This window comes from Epinephelus fuscoguttatus, linkage group LG2, assembly GCF_011397635.1.
Source record: "Epinephelus fuscoguttatus linkage group LG2, E.fuscoguttatus.final_Chr_v1".
NCBI lineage: Eukaryota > Metazoa > Chordata > Actinopteri > Perciformes > Serranidae > Epinephelus > Epinephelus fuscoguttatus.
Window position 1 is genome coordinate 50456656 of NC_064753.1, and position 27295 is coordinate 50483950.

At 42.4% G+C, this 27295-nt stretch overlaps 1 protein-coding gene across 1 annotated transcript in view; it reads right to left on the bottom strand.

Annotated features, from left to right (window-relative positions):
• The window catches only part of LOC125880807 (multiple epidermal growth factor-like domains protein 11), a 213203-nt gene that overhangs the window by 113098 nt on the left and 72810 nt on the right, over positions 1–27295 (bottom strand). The window contains exon 6 of the mRNA XM_049563551.1: positions 12558–12650. Within this exon, the coding sequence (XP_049419508.1) occupies positions 12558–12650 (93 nt within the window). The remainder of the gene's footprint in view (positions 1–12557; positions 12651–27295) is intronic.

A 27295-nucleotide genomic window follows, 5' to 3' on the forward strand; every position in this document is an offset into this window, starting at 1 on the left:
CAAAGAGGCAAATACATCACTGTAGGCAACTGTGAGAGTGTGTCTGCCCAGCTGCTCTTCTGCCTGTTTGGGAGCTTTCCTGCCTGTGTGTGTGTACATGGGATATGTGTGTGTATTTATGTGTGTGTTGCTCTGATAAATGGCGTGTCTGAGCACAGTGGTGAGTGAGCGCCCACGCTGGCCACTGACAGCTGCGATGTTGTCTCAACAATCCACAGCAGATCATCTTGACCTGAACACATTATCATATTTATAGAAACTTAAAGGGACAGTTCACCCCAAAATCCAAACACATATTATTCCTCTTCTCTCTAGTGCCATTAATCAGTGTAGATAGTTTCAGTGTGAGTTGTTGAGTGTTGGAGATATTGTGCCGTAGAGATGTCTGCCTTCTCTCCAATATAATGGAACCACACTCACCGGCACTTTATTAGGTACACCTGTTCAACTGCTCATTAACACAAATAGCTAATCAGCCAATCAGGTGTCAGCAGCTCATTAACATTTAGTCATGTAGACATGATGAAGACGAGCTGCTGAAGTTCAAACGGAGCATCAGAATGATGAAGAAAGGTGATTGAAGTGACTTTGAACGTGGCATGGTTGTTGGTGCCAGACGGGCTGGTCTGAGTATTTACTGGGATTTTCAGCACAACCATCTCTAGGGTTTACAGAGGATGGTCCCAAAAAGAGAAAATATCCAGTGAGCCAAAATGCCTTGTTGATGCCAGAGGTCAGAGGAGAATGGCCAGACTGGTTCAAGATGATAGAAAGGCAACAGGAAGTCAAATAAGCACTGGTTCCAACCAAGGTGTGCAGAAGAGCATCTCTGAAGCAACAACACCTTGTCCAACCTTGAAGCAGATGGGCTACAGCAGCAGAAGACCACACCAGGTGCCACTCCTGTCAGCTAACAACAGGAAACTGAGGCTACAATTCACACGGGTTTTCTCACCAAAACTGGACAATAGAAGATTGGAAAAACCACATTCAGATGGAAGCATGGATCCATCCTGCCTTGTATCAACGCTTCAGGCTGCTGCTGCTGGTGGTGTAATGGTGTGGGGGAGATTTTCTTAGTACCAACTGAGCATGGTTTAAACACCACAGCCTACCTGAGTATTGTTGCTGAGCGTGTCCATCCCTTTATGACCACAGTGTACCCATCTTCTGATGGCTACTTCCAGCAGGATAACGCACCATGTCACAAAGCTCACATCATCTCAAACATGACAATGAGTTCACTGTACTCCAATGGCCTCCACAGTCACCAGATCTCAGTCCAATAGAGCACCTTTGGGATGTGCTGGAACGGGAGATTCTCATCATGGATCAACTGTGTGATGTCATCATGTCAATATGGACCAACATCTCTGAGGAATGTTTCCAGCACCTTGTTGAATCTGTGACACCAAGAATTAAAAAGGGGTCCAACCTGGTACCAGCAAGGTGTACCTAATAAAGTGGCCAGTGAGTCTAAGTTATAATGAGTCAGTTTGGTGGTGACACAGCCCAGCTGATGGTGTTATGCACATGATCAGGGACTAATTTTAAGAATCAATTAGTATCTGAGTATCATATTTTTTGACAAGCGTGGATTAGTAGTGGTTCCAAACTGGTCTGACCATGAGATCCAGATTTCTCCTCAGTCATTAGTTCAAGATCCACACAGTTAAACATATATTCAGCATCACACTTAGGTTTGGTCACATCATTAAGTAAAGATGTAAACACACCAGTGCCACCACAGTGCGGCGCATCAGGTAACGTGTGTCAAGTGCCACACCTAGCACACATAGACATGTTGCGCTGCAGCTCATCAACAGACGACCACACAAAGTTATTACTACTTTTATTGAAAGATCTGAACCTCCTCCACCTCTGCGTCACTAATTGAAGTTGACGTCTCACCTGAAGAGCCGATCTCCAGAGCTGTGACTCAGCAGGAAGTATCTTTTTGTCTTTATAATGATGAGATTTTGGCTTAGCTCGGGATATTTGTCAACTTCAACAGTAAGTCTCTCCTCATCCATTCTTCGTCACACATGAGACACAGCCGCAGCTACAGAGTTCTCTTTATACATTCATGGTGAGGAGAGGAGTCGAGCTGCTGTAGGAGCAGAGACAAAGAGCTGCTACAGGAGCTGCTATGTTCAAGCAGAGAGGAGGTGGGGACGATGCGTCTAGCTACTGCCGGTGTGGGGTTGTACATTGAAAACAACAGGGGCAGATGGTATGTGTTATTGTCTCTGTCAAGCAGCTGTCCATCAGTCTCTCACTGTACAGCAGGAAACAGCACTTCAAAATGAAAGCTCTGTGTCAGAAATTCACTTTAATATGAAGTGTGTTTTTTACCAACTTGACATGTGGTCCATTCAGAATGAACCTGCGTCCCACTTTTGGACCCAACCCACCAGTTGGGAACCGCTGATCGTGTTACCGGGTCATGATTTCTGTGAGACATTAAGTTTTAAGAGACAGTCAGTTTTCCAAAATCTATTTTTTGGCACTTTGAGCACACAAATCGTGTGCCATCTAGTTCCATTATACTGGAGAGAAGGCAGACACCTGTACGGCTGATGTCTCCAACACTCTGCAGCTCACACTGAAACTACCTGCATTATAAAGAGAGCTACAGGTAAAAGGAGAAAACTGAGCAGACGACAGGAGATAAAAGGAGAAGCTCGCTGGGTAAAGTGTGCCACAAACACTCAGGTGTAGCTGTTTTCCATCTTTGCTATTTTTAAAGATGATGTGCAGGTCTGAGAACAGTAACAGCAGACTGGTCACACATTCGGCTGAAATGAGATTCTGTGCTGCTCAAGTATTAAAATCTGTCCGTACGTGCTCATTAGAAAAGTTTTCTCTTTGTCTGATTGTCAAAGTTCAGCCTTTACAAGAAACACCGGCAACAAAAATGTTATTTCTCAGAAGCTTCATCAGTAAAAAGACGTGCTAATGTAATGTGCTGTGGCATCGTCCGTTTCCATGACAACAAATGGAGGCCAGTGCCGATATATTCATCACTTATGGCCGAGTGAAACACGGACAGATCGAGAGTGAGTCTTTACAAAGAGGTCTGATTGTTGCATTCAGTCAGGGGTTTCTGTGCACTTTGCCTGACTCCTCCCGACCCCGGGGGAGAGAGACGGAGAGCTGAGGTGAGTTACCCAGAAACCCTTGTGTTCAGGGGTCATTTCCTGTAGTTGTTTGAGATTAAACTGTCACTTCCATCAGGACACAAAAGAGTCCTTTTATAAACGACGGCACAGGCTGTCTGGGTGCAGCCGCAGTTGAAAACGTATTCATGATGCGATCACTTTAAATTAAAAGCACCTGCTCCTGTGAACATATATCTGTCTGTGACTCTTCCTGTACGTTCTTTTACGAGTCTTTAATTGTCTGTCGTGATATAAAGTGCTTTGTTTGTGAATCCCTCTGCTGTTGGGATCATATGGACTGCTGCTGCTGATGAGTGACTGCGCTCATATAAAGTGTGTGTGAGTCTGAAATGAAACTATGCATTAGCAAACGCCCGGGGTGTTTGAGATGAGACGCATAGAGTCATAATCTATCTTTACAGCATCAACACTCGCACAGCCCCAAGGCTTCAAAGATGGCTGCAAATGTTTGGAGTCTGACTGCTGCTGCATGTTAGTCAGATCCTGGAAACAATAAGTTTGAAGACTTTGGAGTCCGGTGTGACTTCAGTTTTGGGCATCTTTGTGAATTTGGCTACAAGGAAGATGGATGCACTGACATATGTCCTTATAAAGACAGTAACATGTTAACAAACCATTTCTTATTTACACATCCAGCAGAAAAACATCAGTCTTCATTTGGAGTCATTTTTGGCAACCTGACAAATCTAAGTCCAATATTCTCTCTCTTTTAGCTCTGTTTTGGTCTCCACCAACCTGTGAGGGAAATATCTGGATCTTAATTAGCTTAATATTCCACTGTGTTCACCAGCTGGTCTCAAACTGCATCTGCAGAGCTGCAACTAATGATTGTTTTCATTATACATTCATCAAATAATGTTTTCCTTGATTCATCAAATAAAATTTAGTCGATAAAATATCAGCATATACCGATAAACGTTGATCATAGTCTAACCCCCAATTTCCACATACTCTGTCTGCGCCGCACTACGCAGCACCATGGATCTACAGCGACCAACGGCGCGTACCCTCGCCTACTGGATGCGTTTCTGGAGCACTGCGCAGCATAGCAGAGCTGCAAGCTCACACATGGAAACTGCGAAATCCCACAGTAAAAAGTATTCACTCCCAAAACTCCTGCAATTTCACACCAGGTCTTCTCCTTTCCTTTCCCTCCTTTGTATCCTCGTAGAAAGGATGTGTGGTGTCATACAAAATACTATGGTTTTCCACTTCAACTATGAGTTTCTCCTTGTCCACCATTCCTCGGACCCTCGCACTGACTGACAACTTGTGCGACAGGATGTGACGTGATTTTAAAAAAAATGAGAGTTTACAATCCGTAGTCTGCGTATTGTGTTGTATTTTGAAATGTACCGGATGCTGTGTGCGTTTCGTTTCCAGTTTGGTGAGGTCTGAGCATCGTGGCTTGACTTGCAATGGACATGCAGTCGCTGAAAAATAGACCTGGTGCGTATCTCAGACGAAGCAGAGTGCCGTAGCACTTCTGGGACGCTCCAGGGACATTGCCCGGCGCTCGTTGTGGAAATGAAGCTGTGGAAAAACATAATGCCTCCGGCCATGGCTATCACCGGCGCAGAGGCAAATAAATGTCAGACTGTTGGGTTCTGCAGCCAGGACTGGTGTCAACATTCTGTCCAGCAGAGAAAAAAAATCAAGTGCTCAACAAGATAATGATATAAATTAAAACTGTCGAGTACTGTGTGTCCATGTGGAGACTTTCCTTCTCAGATCTAAAGCTGATTTTAAAACTTGCACATAATCAAGATTTCCAAACATCCTTTACACTCCGCATCAGTCACACACCTGGATCCAGCTGTTTGGTATTTGATGTTTCTTTTACATAATTAGTTGTCAGTACAAAAAAGACGACGAAGGCAAACACCAACATAAGTAAGCTTTAACAACTCTGTCAACTCTGTAACTGATAAATATCTGTCAGCGCTGGAGTAATCACTGTTGATCAAATTAATGCCGATGTAGCGACTCGCTTCGCCCAACAGTTCCTTTAAAGAACCTTTACCATCTTTAAACTGCTTCTGTGCAAGTTCTCTCCCTTCATCGTCTCCTTCTTGCTCTTGATAATCTCTCTCATCATAATCACCATCTTTACATGATAATTTCCGTCATAATTTGTCCTTATCTGGCACTTTTTTCTTCTACCCCCCCCCCTTTACTTTGAGGCCTCTCCCTGCGTCTCCTCTTTTGTCTTCTTCGTCTCATCCTCCCCTTCCTCTCGTTGCTTCACCCCACTTCTGTCCGAGCTATTTATGTTCCCTGGCAGAGAAACAAAGTTCTTCAACTGGCCTGGAGTTTGGAGAGAGAAGGCGGCTGAGGCTCACACACTGCTTCACCAGCTAATCTGGTTAGTGACAGTCGGAGACGACACAGAGGACAATCCTGTGGCCTTCTCTCCTTCTTTCCTGCAGTGTCTTCTCTCAGAGAGTCCACGCAAAGTTTACTTGTTACAAACTGTTTGTGTTCTGCGTCACGTGTCTGATCTGTACCCTGAGTTTTAAAACGCACACAGTATGATCATGTAAAAATAGATTTAATGATTCTTTACGTGGAGCCCTGGTTCCTAGAGAGTACATCTATACAACACTAAATGTTTCTGCTGATTGCACTGTGCAGAAAATGTAACCGCTGCCTCCATTATGCTTTCTGACAGCATTACTTCCACTCCAGTGTCCACTGTCATTTATTCTGCTGCCGAACAGATGATCAGGTGCTTTTCATGGATCCTCATATTCCATAATGATCAGAATAAAAATGCTTCATGTAACAACCTCAGTCAGAAGAGACCGGACCGATCGGGCCCGATCTGAGGGAATCTGGGGTTGAGAGGAGTGCTGTAAACCTTTAGTCTCTTTCACACATGCACTACAAAGTGAAAATGATCGAGCCACCACTCAGAGGAGCTGTATGAGAGAACACAATGTCATTAACCATAAGGTTACCCTGCCAGCTTCCTCACACAAAGTCCATGTGATGTCCAAGTAGCTCATGTGTGAACGGAGCAGGTACAGTAACTGTCCTGATAATTCACAGCCAACGAGAGGGCGTGATGATGTTTCTACCATGAGGCTCACGTGAAACTGAAAGAAAACAAATATCCAAAGAAGATTCTGGAGCTTCTGTTGTTCGGGGCCGAAGCTGAAATCGTCAGACAAATCAAGGGAACAGCAGGAGACTGAGATGTTTATGACCAAATGACAAACTGGCTACAGGACCGCAGTGTAATCCAAGTCATATCCTGCCTCCTGCGCGCGCCATCCCTCACCTGAACCAAACAGAGTATTTCCAGTAGCTGACAACGCTGCTGACAATCTCCGTGTAATGTTCCTGTAATAATATTTATTTTTCCAGTAATGTGTAGTGAATCTAATTACTGATAACATTTGGGTAATGACATCACAGTTACTCCAAAACCAAACAACTCATTACATCATTACCTTTGTCATCATGTCACTGTTGACTTGAAACACAACATCACATCAGTGGACTCATTTTCGTAATCGTCGTGCTGCGCAGGCTCGTCACAAAGCAGAGGGCTAGTTATGAAGTGGGAAATGTTTAACAGCTGGAAATATTCCCATTACTTTGATTTTGTCAGGAGGAAAGATGACAGGAACTCTGCTGCTGCAGGTCGTCGGACTAAAACTCTTTCCAACCTGAAAATCACGTCCTCAAACCTCTGGTTTGAAACACCAGGAAGTACACCCCACCAAAGGTGAGCCCTCCTTGGCTGCAGACGTTGTTCACACCAGGCACAAATAAAACAATTTGTGCTAGTGAATTACATGTAAAGACCCTATTTGTCTATGTAGAAACACAGTTTCTGGCCAGGCAGCACCATGGATGCAATGGATGCAACATAAGTGATGTAAATGATGCAAATTAAGCACAGCAACTGACGCATGTAGCATGATTTCGCTTCATATTCTTATTCGTGAGAGTTAAAAAATCGGAACTGTAGGGACCGATTTGCGCCACAATAACCAATCAGCGTTAAGATCCGCCAGGGACATGGACGCCGAGGACGTAGCAGTGGAAGTTTATTAATCAGAGAAATGGAGAAGAGGCTGATTGTGTCGGTCTGTGGCTTCCTCCAACTGTATGACACCACGTCCTACTTTTATAGAAACAAGACTAAAAGGGAGCTCAGACTGACAGACTGAGAGACAGTGGTCTGAGAAAGCCCCGCCTCTCGCAAAAAATTGCATTTTTTGGGCACTCGTGTGCATGTGATTGCACGTGCGCACGACGCAAGTCAACACAGAATATTCTAGTGTACAAACTCGTGAGTAATGCAACGCAAAACTTTGCATCATGTTGGTGTGAACACAGCATCAAAGGGAGCGAGAGATGACGCTCTGATTGGTTGAATACATGATGCGCTCAAACACTGAATACAACCTCTCTGCTCCTTGAGCCTCACTTTGCACCCAGATTATGCATCGTTTAACCAGCAGGTGGACACACAATAAATGCACTTTAAAACACTAGCTCCTTAGTTTTATTTAATCTAGCTGTATTTCTCTTTTGTTTCTGTCTTCAGGGTATTTTATTCTTATGAATCCCTTTCTTACAGACAGCTCTCTCCTCGGCTTCTCTCTGTGAACGGCTGCTAAACTCGTTCCATCAGGACAGTTTGTAAAATCTACTTAACCCATCTGAATTAGAGGAGCAGGTGCCGTCCACCAATCAGGATCCAGTGTTTCCTCTGGTCTGCCTGTGACACATTAAGCCTTTAAATTCATTCAGTACCTGCCACTGTAGCTCCACCACGCTTATTTGCAAAGCATCATGAAGAACGCCGCACTCATCCTCAGCTGCACGACATCATAAAACAAAACAATAAAAAAGCAAAACAATGTGAGGGCCATTCAATCTGTCACTGACCGCAGGATTCATCTCCTCCGACCAATCAGAGGAGAGCGTGTGTAATATAAAACACACTCTATGTACGAATCGGCTCAATATCCCCACGGGAGGGACAACTCCGTCTCACTGCGCCGCATCTTTACAGCAAATTACATTCTTCCACAGGTAATGAGCAAATGACACGTTGTGTTGAGAGGAGGCAGAGTCTTCACGCTGTCATCTGCAAAAATATGTTCTTTAATTTATTTTCCAGGCGTCAGGTCGTACAGCAGCACTGTCTGCAGGCCGAGGTGTGAGGCTGCCGCACGCTGAGCTCTGCTTTATCACTAAAATAAATAAGAGGAGGATGATGAACAGGTGGGTCCAAGAACAAAGACAGACAGACAGACAGACAACTGCAGCAGGGAAGTTGAAGTCAAAGCCAAACTTCCAGAGAAGCTGATCAGCACACTTCATCCTCCTCTTCCTCTCAGCCTAAGTGCTGGTAGATTTACCTAACCCCTGTGTTGGCCTGGCCTCAGTCCCTCGGCCCCCGGGCAGCAATAAAAACTGGTAAACAAAGGGGAGGTGGGAGGACGCCAATAACAAAGTGGGACTAAAGGGGCTGTGTGACTCATTAAGTGTCAATAGGCCCCCAAATCCCTCCGACCACACACACACACACACACACACACACACACACACACACACACTGAGGGTTTATAGTGAACTGGACTGGCTCAGAGGGCAGGACGAGAGAGTGAAGCAGTGGAACCAAATGATGGAAATGAGATTGATATTGAGATGCAATAGCTTCATTTCCAGTTTAAAGGTGCAATCAGCACAGTTTTACTCTTCCATACATCACAGAGCTGAATGACCTGAATGAGCTGCTGATCACAAACCGTGACTCAGAGATCATCTCTGTTTCTGCTGCTCTCAAAACTTTCTGGCCTCAAAATAAATCTGATCCTCTCTCCTACACTTCAGCCTGCACATCATCTCAGGAATATTTCAGAAACTCCACGCTCTCTATTCCAGTCAGATCCAGGGACACTCGTCCGTGCCTTCACCATCAGCAGACTCCAGAACTCCTCCTAACATTCATTTCACTGATCCTCCTGTAAAACCATCACAGCTAAATGCAGCTGCCGCTTTCTTGACTAAGACAAAACAAATGTGATCCTATAAACTGCAACAGTTCGTCCAAACGACGCCACTGCTGGATTAAAAAGAGACAAGCAACAGTAACTTCTGCAGCTCTGATGTAGACCAATTTGGAGCGGACGTCACAGTAAGGTCACAGCAGCTGCACGTTCATCGTTGTGGCAGAAAAACAACAGACACCAGAGAGAAGCAGTTGAGATACCCAGAATAAAATTGTATAGTTGTGCTGGTGAATGTAAGAATGCAGAATATAATCAAAAAAAGGTCAGAGAGGACGCCGTTTGAAACTAAACCAAGACCTTTATGGTGGCTAGAATCTGATGTAAATGAAAAATCTACATAATATTCACATATGTAATTCATAGAGCTCTACATAACATGTTGCCCTACATTTCCATCCACCAGGTGGCAGCAGGATGTACTTGTTCTAAAATGCATTAAACAATAAAAAGACGTTCATTTGTTTGAATTATTTATGTCTTACATAGCTTCCTTTTACGTCCTTGTTACTGGCTCCACAGCACAGGAAGGAGGTAATAAGCAGACAGCGTTAGCTAGCTAGACGCTAGCAAGTTGCACTTTCACATTAAATGATACTATATGAAGACATCTCCACAAGCATTAACCAAGGACAAAATCCATGCCTGACAAACGTGTTTTAACAGTTCTTATGATGATGAATTATCTTTCACCAAGTCAATAATTCAGTTCATCTAACCCTGACACACACACACTCCTCCACTGAGCGCTGAGCAGCAGCAATTAGCCTAAATATCAAGATTATAATTAACTGGAAACAAAACTTTTTTTTCTACACGTAGATCATAAACTCATGGATGTAAAAATGGCTCATTGCAAACGCTTGATAAATATAAACGTCAAAGGGCCTTTCAGGTTTCATATGGCGCTCACACCGACACCACAACGGACCCTTTCTGCCACCAGTTCAGCTCCACCCACAAAATACATCATCGCTGTTTAAGCACACAAAAATAGTCTATACCTCAAAGTTCAGTTTTATTTCTACCGCAGCACAGAGCTTGGTCCTTCACAACACCTACGTTATCAGCTTATCGTACGATATGGACATGACCTGCTGACCTTGATGTTGTCTGATGTCTTTACATGTTTGTTTAGCTGCACTTTCAGAGAGGAAGACGTACATTCCGAATAATCGTTAGCTTGCTTTCTCCTGGAAACGAACCAGACAGTCTGAAAAAGTTTGTAGTTCTACCTTCCAATAACTTCGTCCTAAATCCACCAGCAAAGCACCTGACTCCCAGGCCGTCCATCCACGTGAGCCGACTGCAGCACACCAACCACTTTCTGGAGGTAACTGCAGTGTTACTGGAGCATCGCTAAGCTCGCTGTTAGTCCCAACAGACGTCACATGGTTTTGTTTTTGTTGGCTACATTTTCTAACAAGTCTCAAACTGAGTATTTTTGGGCTCCTCCTGCTGTGCTGTACTTTTACATATACTTGTTGTAAATATTAACAGATGAATTACTTTTTAAAATTTGTTAAATATTTTTTCGTATTTCAATGTCTGAATATTCGTCGTATATTGTCCGACAAAAGCAGTTACCTTACCGGCCAACGCAGAGCTCAGTCGAAACTAAAGCTGCAACAACAACATGTAAAATACAGCTAATAATGTTAAATATTTTGACAGCAGCCATGTGGGGCCGTGTAACCACTCAAACTGCAAGACAAAATTTTGGACGTACCAGATCATGCAACATACAAACAGAGAAAATACGAGTCGACCCTTCTGTGTGACAGCAGGAAAAATTCAGTGATCAGTTCTGGGTTCCAGATTTTGCTCCTGATGTATAAAGATCTTCAGATTATACATCTGACAGATTATAGTTTATCAAACAGATTCCACTGATCACAGGATTTCCTTTAAACTCATAGAACTCAAACCAAAATCTGATGATATTCAGTGCTTGTGCTCCTCCGTCGTGGAGCAGCCTGGCTGCTGATTTGAGGTGTGCACTAACGTTATCATCTTTTATCTGAGAATAAATACAGGAGGGCTCTGTGTGTCTGCATCTATATTAAAACCTATTTTCCTCCCCTCATGTCACTCTTTGGAGGAACTATAAATTGCTTATGTATGAGGCTACGCTCTAAAAATAAACCTGAACTTAAACGACTTGAACGACCAGCGTAGCATTTCACTCTGAAGCCAAACAAGCATATCATGATGTCCTTCCAGCTCATTTAACATTTCTGGTTTTTTATCTGTAGGAATTAGCGTGCAGATTGACCTCTGCTGTGAGAATGTGCTCCTCTCTTTATCACCACATAAGGTGAACTTCAGATGACTCGGTGTCCCTTTGAAATGCCAATCTCTGATCATTACGCTGCGCCCCCGTCACAGGTCTGATGTCTGTACATCAGTGTGTGACTGCTACAGAGTGTGAAACAAGAAACCAAAGATCTTCACATCAGCTCCTGCACACCTCTGTCTTTTGATTAACTCACGGCTGCAGACTGAACACGTACTCTTAATCATCTCTGTGATCCTAATGTGAGTCCCTGTCCTCAGCTGTCATCAGGGTGAACCAATCAAAAAAGTGATTTTATTAATAGGAAAACTGCTATGGCCAAAATGTTTTTGTTTTGTGCGGTCACAGAAACATCTGGGCACTAAAATCTAATCAGTTCATTCATGAGTTGAAGTAATTGTTTGTGCCAAATTCTAAAAGAATCCCCTCAAGGTGTTCTCGAGATATCACATTCACAAGAATGAGACTGATAAAAGGTCACAGTGACCTTTGACCTCTACAGCCAAACCTAATGAGTTCATTCTAAAATCCAAGTGAACATTTGTGCCAAATTAGAAGAAAAACACACACACACACACACACACACACACACACACACACACAAAAAGTGTTTCATGAGGTCACAGTGACCTTTGACCTCCAAATTCTAATCAGTTCAGTTTAGTTGTCTTCAGTCCAAGTGGACGTGTGTGCCAGATTTGAAAAAATTCCCTCAAGGCGTTTGTTGAGATATCACCTTCACAAGAATGAGAGAGATGAGGACACAGTGACCTTGACCTTTGACCTATGTCCACCAAATGCTAATCACTTCATCCATGACTCAAAGTGGACATTTGTGCCACATTCAAAGTCCTCAAGGCATTCTTGAAATATCATGTTCATGAGACTGAGATGGACGGATGGCCAATCTGACAACATAATGCCTTCGGCTATCGCCGGTGCAGAGGCATGAAAATGTCCGCAGAGGTCGAGAGGCCTCAGACTTTAATAACTGACCTCGTCTCAAACTGAGGAGAAAAACAAACAAAAAGAAAGATGTGAACTCACCGCTGGAGCAGTCCAGTCCTCCCCAGCCAGGCTCACACTGGCAGGTATCAGGAGAGACACACCGTCCGTGGGCGCACTCTTCAGTACACAACGCTGAGGAGGAAGACGAGGACACAAAGGTTGATATCAAACTTTACTTTAAATACGTCTGGCTCTGTCTCCTAAACTTTGATCAGAGACAAAGACCCTGCTGATCTCAGTTAACTGTTACTGTGGGAGCATCAACAGTGATCAGGTGTCATCGTCCCCTTCATGATGTGTACGTCTCTGTCATCTACAGCTGTCAAAAGCTGTCAGCTTCTCAAATACAGAAAAATGAGTCTGACTATTATTCAGAACCACAGCTGCTTATTAAAGTTTCTTTAAAAGACTCTTTTACTTTTGAAACATTGTCAAAAAACACATCAAAACAGACGTTCTTTTAGTTTGATGCTAGTCTTGTGTAATCACACCTGTCTCCACAGCGCTGTGTCAAAGGTCCCGAATCTTTCTGCTATAAAGGAAAAAAACCCCTCTGGTTTGTTTTTATTTTTTAAACCAATCACAGTCTGCCTGGGCGGAGCTACGCTCAGGATGCAGCGACGGTGCTCTCGCAAAATAAGGTTGAGGGTGAACTTGTGTTGAGGTGCTGTCATCATACAGTCTGCAGACATCAAACTTGATATTGTACCCAAGTTGATTAGATCCATGTGGCACAGCTCTGCACAAGACATGTGAGACTGATGAATCTCACAGTCTGTAGGAGGCTTCAGACACACTGATAAATGAGGTATAAAAAACATCAAAATCTGACGAGGAGTGGGAGAGTTCTTGGGTGCCCTGGCAGAAATGTTTAAGCAGCCCAGTTTGGAGGGAATTTGGCTGGAAGTTGAGAGTAAGATATTTCAAAACTCCTTTGGTAATAGCTAGTTATGATAATAACTGTTCCCCACTGTGTTGGAGGGGTTGCGGAATAATAGGGGACTTTTCCCACATCTTCTGGGATTGCCCTAAATTGCAAAAATTCTGGGAGAATGTGAAGCGACAAATATGTGAGATTTTGAATTTAAATAGACCAATTGAACCACAGCAACTAATTTTGGGTACTGTATCGTTAACGGATTTAGGGAAAAATAGTGTGTTTATGCTCAGGGTTCTTTTATTGATTGCACATAAAATGATCACAGTAAATTGGCTTAAGCCCCATCCACCCACACTGGACCAGTGGTCTCAAAGGCTCAAGGATGTAAATTGCATGGAACACATAACGGCAAACCTTCGACTCCAGACGGACTTGTATCTTGAAAAATGGTCACCTGTTATAATGTATTTGGAAAGGTGAGAATACTGTCTCTGTTCAACTGGGTTAGATGTACTAATTAGACCTACAAAGAATATTCTTTCACCTCTTTGCTATTTGATTGTCCTTGTATTTTGTCAGTTTGATACCAATATGAGTATTGATACTTGTCATAATGTGTGAGACCCTGTCAAGTCTCCTCTGGTCTGAATCAGGGACTCATGGTTTTTTTCCACAATATGTTTATTGTCATTTTTTTTTCTTAGAACAACCCAACAGTAAAACATAACAGTAATATTAACAATACAAGTTAGGACTACACATATTCACATTACCCAGACACACATACTCTCTCACACACACACACACCCTCATCCCCTTACACCTATCTAAAGTAAAATATAAATAAAATAAAATAAATATTTTCCATCATCATTTACAATTTTCTTTCAGGTAGAACCCACCTTTCCATCTTTAATTATATTCATATATGGTTCCCAAAGCTTAACAAAGTCTTTCCGTTTGCCCTTAGCAATGTAAGTTAGTCTTTCCAGACCAATACATTGCAATAGTTCCTTTATCCACATCCGTAGTGATGGTACTTCCATGCTCTTCCAACACAGCGCAATAGCCCTCCTGGCCTGGAGAAGTCCAAAGTCCAATAGTTTAGTCTGCTTCAAGGTCCGTTTAAAGTTCTTCGGATATATTCCAAGCAAACAGAGCCCGGCATTTAAAGGGACTTTGGTGTTAAACAAGTCTGACAAACATTTTAAAACATCCTTCCAAAAATCCTGGATCTTTAGACATTCTTGACAGTGAAACAGAGTACCTTTCTCAGTCAAGCATTTAGAACACACATCAGGAATATTAGCAGACATATGATGAAGCCTGACAAGGGTAATATACATCCTCATAAGCCACTTATATTGGAGTAATTTAAACCTTGTATTTATTGTCTGTGTTTGTGCTTTTAAACAAGCATCATTCCAATCCGTCTCATCAATATCCTCCTTAATATCCAGCTTCCAAGCGTTTAGTTTATCGCGTGCTGATTCAGGACTATTTGCAACCAATATGTTGTAATATCTAGATACATGTCCTTTCCCTCCTAAATTTACAAGTGTAACTTCCTCAAGTTTTGATAAGGGTGGTATACACATTATCTGTTCGGTTTTTTTTTTGACATATAACTTTTTAACTGCAAATATTTGAAGAAGTGTTTTTTTGGAATTTGATATCTCAAACACAGCTGATCAAAGGAAAGCAAAACTCCATCTTTGTAAAGATCCATCATTTTCTGAATGCCTTTCATATTCCATGACCTAAATCCTCCATCTTTCTTACCGGGTGTGAACTGTACATTACCCCAGATAGGCGTGAATTGAGACAGTGCCGGCATGTCACCCACATGCTTATGTGCAGCATGCCATATTGAAATTGTATTTTTGAGAAAAGGATTTTTTGTGTGCTTTTTTAATGTTTTTATGTCAGAGGAATATAGATACAACTTTAATGGTAAATCCGGAACAGACTCCTGTTCAATGTTTACCCAGGCTGGGGGCACCGTTGTGTAAAAATAATATGATGCTGCAGTCAGTTGGGAAGCCATATAGTACCATCTAAGATTTGGAAGTTGAAGCCCCCCTCTTTCATAAGGCAAATATAGTAGCTTTAGGCGGAGTCTAGCTTTTCTATTATTCCAAATAAATTGGCCGAATAGTTTATTAAGTTTATCATAGAACTTGTTTGATAATGGCAATGGAAGTGCTTGAAAATAGTATAAAAATTTAGGTAAAATTGACATTTTTATGAGATTTATTTGACCCATCATGGAGATAGGCAAATTAGACCATCGATTCAGTACTTCAGTCACACCATCCACCAGACGGTCATAGCTTGATGGAATTATTTCACTGAGTTCAGGAGTGATTTTAACACCCAAGTACCTGAAACCTTCAGTAGTTGTCATAAATAGGGTATCTATTATGGGATTATGTCTTTCTTCCTTATTCCAATCATTATACCTGATAAACTCTTATGTACTCTTACAGCCATAGCTAAAGGTTCAATTGCTAATGTAAATAATAGTGGAGATAATGGACAACCCTGGCGAGTGGATCTCTGTAGACTAAAGGGTTTTGAGATGATATTATTGGTTAGAATCTCAATGGTTGGGTTTGTATATAGCAGTTGAAGCCATTAGGGACTCATGTTGTTCCAAAGTTGTATAATTGCCTAGAGTTATGGGAAAATCCAGGAAGTAAAGCAAACGTTGAAGAAGAGTACACTTGCAAGATAAATGTGACACTTTCTAATGTCACAATGGAGGGACAACTACGCAGGTTGATTTTAGCGCTGCTCATCGTGGACTATATTGCTGTCATTGTTCATTTTAGTCAAAGCATACAGTTTGAAAACGAGGCAAACGCGGCTCCAACTAGAAAACAATGTTTTGATGCATTGGATGTGCTGAATGTGCATATTAAGGCAGTACAGGAGGAGGTGCACATTAATAATCCTCCAGGACTGTAACATGCTCATGTTTAACCCAAACAATGTGTCATGTGACTGCAGTTGCTTCACATCCAGGTCGCAACACCTTCTCACCACAAACCAACCGCACCAGAGTTCCTTTGGAACCAGACTGAGACCACCTCTTCAAGAAGGTCTCGGTCCGGTTGTTTTGGTGTGTTCACACCTGCACAAAGGAACCGCACTGAGGGGGCAAACACACTGGAGTTAGACTGAACTGAACCAAACAGGGCAGGTGTGAAAGCAGCCTTAGGCTCTTCTCCCTGGAGACTTGCTTAAAGTTGCTTTCATGCATTAACAGAGCTCAGGTTTATATGGCAGACTCATTTCAGTGTGTGTATCCTGAATGTGTCCTGCACCTCTGAAACATAAAGAACAGATTTTGGGTGTATCTACCTGAGTGCACAAAGTTTTAAGTTTCAGATGACAGATATTTTGGCCACAGAATAAATAAACTCAGTAAACAGTGTGTGTTTGTGTGTGTGCGTGTAGGAAGTGTCTGTTAGAGAGTGTGTGCACATCGCAGCCGTGCTGTGTCACCACTTTAATTGTTTGCAGTTTGACAATTCCATACATCAATGAGGCTCAGATGAATCCATCAGGAGCACAAACTGTGAGTGGCTGTTAATATTTATGTTTTCACCGACCTAAAAAAATCAACTTGACTCAGATACGGCGAGATGCTGCGAGGCGCTCTGCTGATAGTGTGTGAGGCGTATTATCTGCTTTGTACAGCAAACAGATAAGGCAGCACTGACATCTTCATTTTCACCTTACGCTCCTGAAGCTGCTGTAATATTTCATCAGGACACAACCTTACAGCTGAGAGCTGTCATACACTATCTGAGGGTTCACAACAAACGACTCCATCGCCACGTAATAAATGATGCAGTGTTTTCTCAGGGCTGCCGAGTCTCACTGTGTCATTATCCTGAGCAGCGATTAGCTCGGAGGCCGGAGGTGGCCAGGAGGTGTGAGGAAGAGGAGGAAAGGTAAAGAGAGGAGGAGGAGGAGGAAGCAGACACTAAAGAAAAGACAGAGGCAACAGTAAAGACGAGTGACACACACACAGATTTCTGTAACACCTGAAAGTGAATCTGAAAATGTCACTCCTGCTGACTTCAAAGAGTAACACGTAAAACTTTAAACCCGATGGTACATCAGAACGACTCTTAATAATATAAAACTTGACTTTTTCACTTTATTATGTCGTTGCATCATAAATTCTGAGCAGCTCTCCAGGAGAAACCTCCAAACACCTCGATACTGCTAAATATCATGGACTCTGCATGATCCAGTGTGTGTGGTTAAATAATATCTGATGTCATGTTCCACCTGTAGATTTACAGTTACGGTTTCAACGCTATGAGATTTTCATGGTGCGATAACTGTCACTGCCTGATAACTGATAACTGCCTTACAGGAATGATACTGGACAAATTACTTTTGGTTCATCAAATGTTTTATTACTAGAATTGAAACCATTTTGTTAAGAGAAGTCCCATTAACAAATATGACGGTTATTCTAACGTGTGCATTTGGATATCTACCATACTGGAAAAGAAATGCAACTGGACGTTTATACGAGTTATTATTGAAGGAGAGACTTTTTACACAAACATCGATTAACAAAATGTTCCAAGTTTCACTTGTAGTAATGAAACGTTTGTTCGACCAACAACAACCCTTCTGTTTCCAGTCCTTTAAGGCTCATTCAGACTGAGGGTAATGTAAATTCTGTAACACTGTCATACCTTGAAACCGCGATATTTTCTGTTACATGTCAAAATATTACACATGAACTGCAAATCTTTTTTATTTGTTTTATTCTGAAAAATAATATTTTTGTTCTCACCTGCTGCCTGCCTGCGTGTAGTTCATTTGAACCCATGAGTTTATTTATATATGTAACAGGCTGAATTCTACAGCGGTAATATGTGTAACAAAGTCAAATGTACATTTTTAATATTAAGTATTATGATTCCACAAAATTTGTGGTAAAATCGAGCTTTTTTCAGTTGAGGCAGCAGCTCGCCAAAATAAAGCCAATTCTTGATAAAAAGCACTTTGAAACAGTAATCCATTCCTTTGCCACTACTCGGCTGGATTACTGCCATGCACTCTATGTGGGGGTCAGAGGGTCCTCTGTGGCTCGCCCACAGTTAGTACAAAACGCTGCTGCACGTCTTTTAACTGGCACACACAAGCACGAGCACATTTCACCCATTTTAGCCTCACTCCACTGGCTGCCTGTGCATTTTAGGATTCATTTTAAAATTCTTTTATTTGCTTTTAAATCCCTAACTGGTCTTGCCCCGCCTCACCTCTCTGAGCTGCTTCACCGTTATACACCAACCCGTTCCCTCAGGTCAGCTGATCAGCTGGTGGTGCCTAAAAGCAGGCTCAAGCTCAGAGGGGACCGTGCTTTTGCTGTTGCAGCTCCAAATCTCTGGAACGATTTGCCGTTGCACATTAGACAGGCCTCTTCACTGTCTGTTTTTAAATCTCTCCTTAAAACCCACCTCTTTTCTTTGGCTTTTAACATCGTGTAGGGCGTTGATTTTATTTGTTCTTACATATGTTGCCTCGTGTGATTTGTGTATGTTATTGTATTTTATATGCTATGTTTGTACTTGATTATGTTAATTATTTATCTTGCTGTACAGCACTTTGGGCCTCTGTGGTTATTTTAAAGCGCTTCATAAATATAGTTGGATTGGACTGGATTATTACCTGAGCCTCTCAGGCCTCTGTAGTCAACATGTGGAACGTTTGATACTCAGTTTCTGCACGTCTATGTTCACCTTCAGTTGTTCCCCACCTATAAAGCGACGTGTCCTGCCTTACCTCGCCCCTTCTGCTGTTGTGCTCCATGGGAGAGGTAAGAGACACTGTTCTCGTAGTTATTTGCATGTTTTAACACTGTTGAGTTGTTTATAAATTCATGTTACACTAACATAATCCTGTGTCACTTTATTCGTGTAGGGGCTGTAGTTTGTGTGGTTGTGTGTGACGGAGGATTTTGTTTTGTTTGAGAGGAATAAATACAGAACTCCTCCAAATATATCCACAGTCTGGGCCTCTTCATATCTACGCAACGCAGACACCACTCGAGTCCACTGGACACATGAACATATTATACATATATCACACAGCTTTTTGTGGGTCACCTGTCGGATACCTGACCTGCTGACTCTGACTCTGAGGACTCTGATCTGTGTCATTGTGTTCTGTGATTAAACGTCACATTACAAATGTCGACGTCCTCGATCATTAAGCCCTTCATAACCTCACCAACCTGCTCCTCCACCACACTCCTTCTTGCAGCCTCCGCTCCTCTGATACCACCACTCAGGACCAAAAACCTGAGGCAACAGAGCCTTCTCCATAGCTGCCCCCTCCCTCTGGAGACTGCACCGACATCTCCTGATTCAAATCACTCGTCCAAACTCATCTTTTCAAAGTGTGTGAATGATGTGTGTATTTTATTGTATTCTATTTCATGATAGTTTTAACTGATATAAAGTGTCTGAGTACCATGAAAATGCTCTATAAATAAAATATATTACTGTTATTACTTTAGAGTGGCCTTTCATCGCGACCATCCTGAGACACACCTGTGTGATGATGATGTTGTTCAGTCAGCACCTTGATGCGTCTAATCTGAGTCTGACTTTAACCAAAAACACAATCTTTTTTTAAACCTAAACCGTTTGGTGCCTAAACCCAGCTATGTGACTACCATGCAATGTGGTGCTCGTTTTGTGTTTTCCTGTGAGATCACGTTGGTCACGTTACATTTATTGGCAGCTTTGTGGACTCAGTGTCGTAGTTGTGACGTTGCCAAGCAAACAGCAGACTGTGTAAGTCGGAGTCACAGTGGTGAGGCTGTTCTCTGCCCAGTGCATGCTGGGAGAGCCAGAAATAGTTACAAGTCCCAAAGGTAAAAAATAATCATCCAAAAAAGATAAAAACTATAAAATGTGTATTTTAAGCCATCACACTAAAAAACCCATATTGGTTAATGGAATGAAAAATCAAAGCTGGGATGATAAACAGCTTTATTATCGCCGGCTGAACTTTATCTAACATCCCCTGCAAGTCGTTGTGCGAGGCTCACTTGTGTATCACAGTATGAATAGTGCATCATACATCAGGTAGGATTGTGCCGGGAGAAGACGGGCTGACAGCTTGGAGACTTTAGCTCCTCCATCACAGAGATATGATGCGCTGCTGCTCCGTCTCTGTTTGTGCAACTGATTCCTCTCCGACGGAAACAGGCAGCTTGACTCGCATAAATATGTGTGCAGGGACAAATGAACATCACCGGAATGAACACGGATGCCTCCTCTGTCTCACTCTCTGCATGATGGGACTTCATGCACACACACATGCAGTGCAAGCTCACACACACACACACACACACTGTTTAAAAACACCCGAGCTGTGTTTCAGGGCTGTGAGGTGTTATTTAAAATCAGCACAAAAAGTGAAGTGCTGAGTTTTGAAAGTATGCGAGCAGGGAGGAAAAGTAGGAGTTGGACTGGCCTCGGTAAAGCCAGGTTTTATGGGTCTTATGGTGCTTTAGCCACAGAGGGGTCGTCCTGTCTAAATTTATAGTGGCACTGTGTTAACATTTTACAGCTTTTTTCATGCATTAGGACAAGAATCCTTGCAGCCACATGCACTTGGCTCTGAGCACTGAGTAAAGATTTATACTGGAGGAGGGGAGAATGAGGTGGAGTGGAGCCTGAAGCACTGAGAGCTCTACGTACACTCAGAGAGAGACACAGTGTACTCAACATACGTGCAGATGTGTTAAAGTGCGACGTGTCCTGATGTGTGAAAGTTATGCACATGATTCGTAAAACATCTTCAGAAACAGCACCGACTGGTTTGGTTAGGTTTGGGGAAAGAACCACGGCTGGGCGCTGACGTGATGTAACGTGATGTGACATGTTGTCTCATATATCGTAACCTAAAGTGCGCCAATGATGACGTCTGTGCCGTGTCTCAAATCACATACTTCCATTAGTACACTTCATGTAGTATACTGTGTGCACTGTGTACTCATTGGCGTAGTGCGTGGATTTCCACAGGGTAGTGTTGTCTCAAACCAAACACGGCCGTTGTGCACTCACCGGAAATGACGACCGCAAATTAGCTAGTTAGCAAACTAGCATTAGCATTTGCATTATTGTTCGTGGTACCAAATCATTACAGACTGCTGAATGAACCCAACAAACACACTGCTGGCTTATATCCAACAACTGTATAGTGGTGCTTAGTGCAAGAAACACATGCATTTGTACAATGCAGCGACGTTCACGGTCGCACAGTCCTATTTCCAGTTTGAAAAGTGGTCCCTCCCCTTCCACTACGTAGCCAAGATGGCGACCATTGAGGGCGAGAAGTGTCCATAGTCCCACACTCAACATCTTGACCGTTTTGAGTGCACCATCCAGGTACTCAGTGCACTGCATTTTCCATACTTCTCAGTGTGAACGCACTTATGCACTCACAATATTAAGTGTAAGTACAGAAGCACGAGATTTGAGACACAGCACTGGTTTCACACGGGATACAAAAAGCGTCTCCTGGGTCAAAGTCCTGTGTTTAACCTGTTCACCACCCCGACCACCTCCCCACAACTTTATTGCTCTTTATACTGAGAGTGTAACGATCCATTGATCTGGATCGATATATCGATTCAATGATCAATGATGGAATATCATTAATGCAAAGTGAAAACATCGATCCATATTATCATCTTTAGACACACCTTTATTTTGAAATTCTGTGTCACCGTCAAAGAGCAGCAGGTGGACGGCGAGCCAAAAGAAAAACGAAGAGGATAACGTTATTTAGTTAGGAATAAATAAACAGAGTGGAAATATTTTGGATTTTGAAATACAGGTCAGCAGACAGAGGACATGGCGTATGTAAACAACGCTGTTACTGTACGAGATAAAACACAACGCACCTGCCTGGCTGAGCATCTCACTCCGCTAACTTCTCACTATCAGCTGTTGCTTCAACGATGTTCCCCTAAAAAAAAAAACGTGTAAACTACCGAGCTGTTCTGTCAGGAGACGCAGACTTGGCCGATGTGACGGGAGAGGGGTCGCACACACGCTGCGTTTACGGCGCCCTCAAATTCATGTTTTTAATTTAAGTGTCAGAGCAATGCTGTCACGCTGAACACGTTTTCCCAAGTGCCTGTTTTTCAAGGTGTGACGGCTGCACCCTGAGATAAACTGTGTTCGACTTTTGGTACCCAGCAGCACTCCACATGTCATGTGACGAGGACCAACCAATCACAGCTCACAGATATCTTTCCTTCTTCAGTAAATATCAGTGTGTGATAAATATGGAGGAGAAGCTGATCATGTTGGTGCAGAGCTGTCAGAGCGTCACATCTGTCCCACAGACACACAGAAGATCAGCTCTGACCTCAGGGTTTCAGGTGAATAGGATGTGATATGATGCTTGCTATGGTCGCTTAGCAACCTCAGACGCAACCAGCCGCTGCGCTCTTGAAAGGCACCTGACCTCACATTTTCAAGGTGGTTAAAGAGGCGGCATGTGTTTGACGCCTCCATCAAACCAGATACCAAAAGATAACCTGGGTAAGTTGGAGTGGCTTCATAACACAGGCCTCTGGTGCTGACACTGAACTGCAGCTAATTTGTTTACATGAGGGAATTATCAAGAATAAAATCAGGAAGACGACTGCTGTCATGGTTACAGAAATAATCAGACCGTTTGGGAGATGAGTTTATCAGCTTTGTTCAAATCCAAAATTTCAACTTTTAGTCAAACTATGTTCTACAGTCAAAACACTACGTTCCCTCGCCCTTTTAAAAACGATTCCACAGGTTTCCTGTTGCCACGTATAAACACGTGTTATGGATATCACGCTCTCAGCTCCCATTTGGAAAACACAGAAAAGAACACAGATGGAGTCGGACTTTAAAACGAAGCTTTGTGAGCATGTAGTTCTGCCAAATAATGATTTCAGACTGTCAGATTTCAGAACTTTTTTCAGAGGCTCTAGGAGGTCAAACTAGCTGCTATTTCACAAGAAAAATTTAAATCAAAAACACCAATAATAATTATAATTATAAAATTTTGTGTAGCAGGACTGTATTTTTTCATCTTTCATTTCCTGCTAATCGTTTTACAACCCCTCAGATTTCTCCTCAGGTTGGGAACAAGTGTTGTTGGTCATCGTGCGGCGCTGCTGTAAACAACAAAGCAGTGGCGTGATGGGGGCGGGGTCACCACTGTAACCAAAAAAAACCCCTCTTGCTTTCTAACGAGCTGAGGCCGCCAGGATTAATAGTTTCTGTGAGAGCTCTTCTTTGTGCCATGCAGCATATTTTAGGACAGAGAGAGAGAAAAATGTAAACGCCTGCAAATACAGGCTGAGATTTTAATAAGAGAGCCAAAGACACATGCTGCTGGTGTAATCCTGAAGGAGAGTCGATAAATCATTAAACGAGGGCCTAATCCTTTCATCCTGAGGATCGGAGCAGAAACAGCTACAAGGAGGATTACATCAGCGACGGCTACAAAAAGATTAATAGATATCAAATTAAATAATCACTACCTAATTCCAGCTATTGTGTCGGCGCGCTGCAGCGTCTTCAGTGCCCTTCAATCTCTGATCTGCTGCAGCAGGAGGAACGAGCGCCGAGGTGTGAGCCTCAGACTGGAGGAGCACACCTGACATCATGTCTGTTTAAATCTGTCCACAGGTCTGATCAAAATTAAACTGTTCTCAACAGGAAAATATATTAATTAATTTTCCTATTCTTGTACTCTGAACATAACGTGATGTTCAAGTTACATGCACTTTTTTTGGCGTAAGAGACACTTATTTGCTGAATACATAATCACACATTGTAAGTGAGTCTATGTATCAGGGATATATTAGTGAATAACATTATCAGGATATGAAAAGATGACGCTCTCTGCATCAATTTTTTTTTTTGGCAAAAAAGATTTTTACCTTGTTGAACAGTTTTCAACAAACACAACTTCCTCTTCGAGTCAAAAGTCATACCACAGGAATCATCAAAGACATTTTAATAAAAATTCCAACTGTGAAATAATATTTTTAGGATTTATTTGTGTATTTGTACAGTAGAAACACTGCACATCATGTGTGTTACAGTTATCCTGTGAAATGAACATACACTATGTGTAAGTGAAAGGTGGACAGAGATCTTAAAAAGATAAACGTTAATACTCCAATTAACCTGCAATATTTTTCACCTCTTAAATGTATATATTTATTCAACATACAGTGCACATGACTGCACATAGTTCTTATGTTTACTCTTATTCTATTCTTGTTTTATTCCATTGAAATATTTTCACACTTACAGCCTCAGCACAGTGACCATGTATATTTTATTTTAATATTTAATATCTTAAAGTACTGGTGTTAAACACTGTAGCATAATGCACATTTTATTTTTATTTGAATGCACATTTTAATTTCTATTTTACTTTATTTTGTTTTATTTTATTTTATTGCTTTATATTTACATACTTGTGTTTCATACTCTTATTCCTCCTTCTTATGACTCTCTATTTTTTACATTGGAGCGACTGTGACGAATCAAATTTCTCCTCAGGGATCAATAAAGTATTTCTGATTCTGTCAATAAATCCATTTAGATTATATCATATTTTCAAAGTTGCTCCTCATAACTTCTGATTTTGTGAGATTCTGGTTTTTCGTCAGTAAATTAGGTGATTGTTGTTTTTACAGTGAAGCTGCTTTTCATGATGTAACTTTGCTAAAAGTTTGACAAATATGGACAAAAACACAAAGCTGTGGAGAGCTGAATATACGGACGTTTGATTTGTTTCATCATCAGTAACTTTTCTTGGATGAAGGATGAAGCTCGATTAATGTGGCACAGACGTTATCTTTACAACATGCTCTGATAATAAAACCTGTCTGAGACCTTTGTGTGAATTAAGGTCATAGTATCAGCTCTGTTTGTCTGGAGACTCGACTGAGGTGATCCCAAAGACGCACCAGGTATCCACAACCATTACTGAGAGAGAGTCAGGTGAAGCCGAGCTGTGCTGGACCATACAGTGGCCTTCATTACTCAGCTTTAATTCATACTTAGCTTTATTTTTTAAACATTTTTGAAAGATGGAGTTCAAACACAATAAATTCTTCAGGTGAAACTCCACACGTGCTGTAGGAGGAGTGTAGACGGCAGCCAGGTTCATTTTGGACACAGATGTTTTGAAATAAACAGGCTGAGGTTTCAGCTGGTGACAGAGAGGGGAGGGGGTAAAGGTCAAAGCAGGTTGATGGGTGACGAGGTCACAGACGGCCGAGCTGCCCGGGTGCCAGATAGGCGACGCAAACGGCATTTAATTTAATTCAGGATCCAGGAAGAAAACTACACTTTACACCCTGCGGTTGCATGCCTTCATGCACCAGTCAAGTCTCCATCCATGTCAGTGAAAACATGGATGCTTCACACACAGAAGATCTATACAATCAGCACAGTTTCAAGATTAGAGTCACCAATTCAGTATCTGACCAAATGTCTCCCCTTCTGTTCCTGAGATATGACGTAAGGGATAACGCCTGACGAGTTGTTCATTGTCACTTCTTAACGGCTGACATGGAGGCGTGAACCGTCCGACACTCAGTGGAGACCATTTAGAAGTGATAGTGGACACCTCCTCAGGCATTACCTCGTTTACACCATGGTCACTTACCAAAGAAATAAAAAGTAAAAATATTCATTCATATTTTTATACATTTTGCCACAAAAATCCTAACTGGGTTTCCATGGTAACACCTGAGGGTTTGACTAATACCTGGAACAATCATTGCCGCATGGTAAGGTTCTTATGCACTGGAAATGTTCGTCACTACTCCAGTAACTAGGATGAACCTTAGATACGACCGAGCAACAGGAGATATTCTAGTTCGCCCAGCTCATGGAACCATTCAGCCCAGCTGTTAGCCAGAGAGCTAACATTACGCTAGCAAGATTCAAAGTGAATAACACAGCATACAGTTGACAAACAGTAAATATAATTTGACAATATGTTAAACAACAGGACTGGAGAGCTATCTATCAATAGATTTTCACCACAGTGATTGCGTCTCAAGTCCCGGCACTGATACCTCCAAGGCTGCGTGGGTCAAGGCAAGATGGAGGGACCAGTGCAAGTCAGCAGAACCATTAAGGCTCCACCACCACACTGAAGACCCCACAGATGCCCCGAAAGCAATGGACAGGCTTAGGACGCTTCAGGGCAGCAATGCAAAAATGGGGTCTCATGGACAGCGCCCACTGCAAATGTGGGGACCCACTACAAACTGTGGAACACATAATAACCAGCTGCTCCAAACACCGGCCACCGAATGGTGATCGTGGTCTATTCCACCCTTTGTCAAGACCCGCCCATGATCCCGCCCCCCTTGGTTACTGTTGCTGGGTTCGACAAGCCAAGCCTCGCAGGGGTTCATTCCCATAGGAAACAATGGAAAATACTGGGAGATATAACTTTCTCATAATTCGAACTGAATCAATCATTCTGTCCAAAATGCAGCGTCAGTGATAGAGAACAAACGTGACTGCAGTTGAGTGAACAGGCATTACATGACATATCCAAAAACTTGTGAAAATCGCTGTTTTGTCCCGATGTCTGACGGTAGCCATAGCCACTAAAGTGAGCTGGGGACATGGATGTAAACTGTAACTGCAACGTGACTGGTGCACGGAGTCATCACAAATAAACGGCTGCATGTTTTTTTCTGTTTCTCCTCATTCTTTGTGGAAACCTGGTCTTTTTCCAAAGTCACTGAATATTGGCACTTGGGCAGCACTGACCACTACGTCAGACACTGACAAAAAAAAGCTGCCCTTTCACTTCG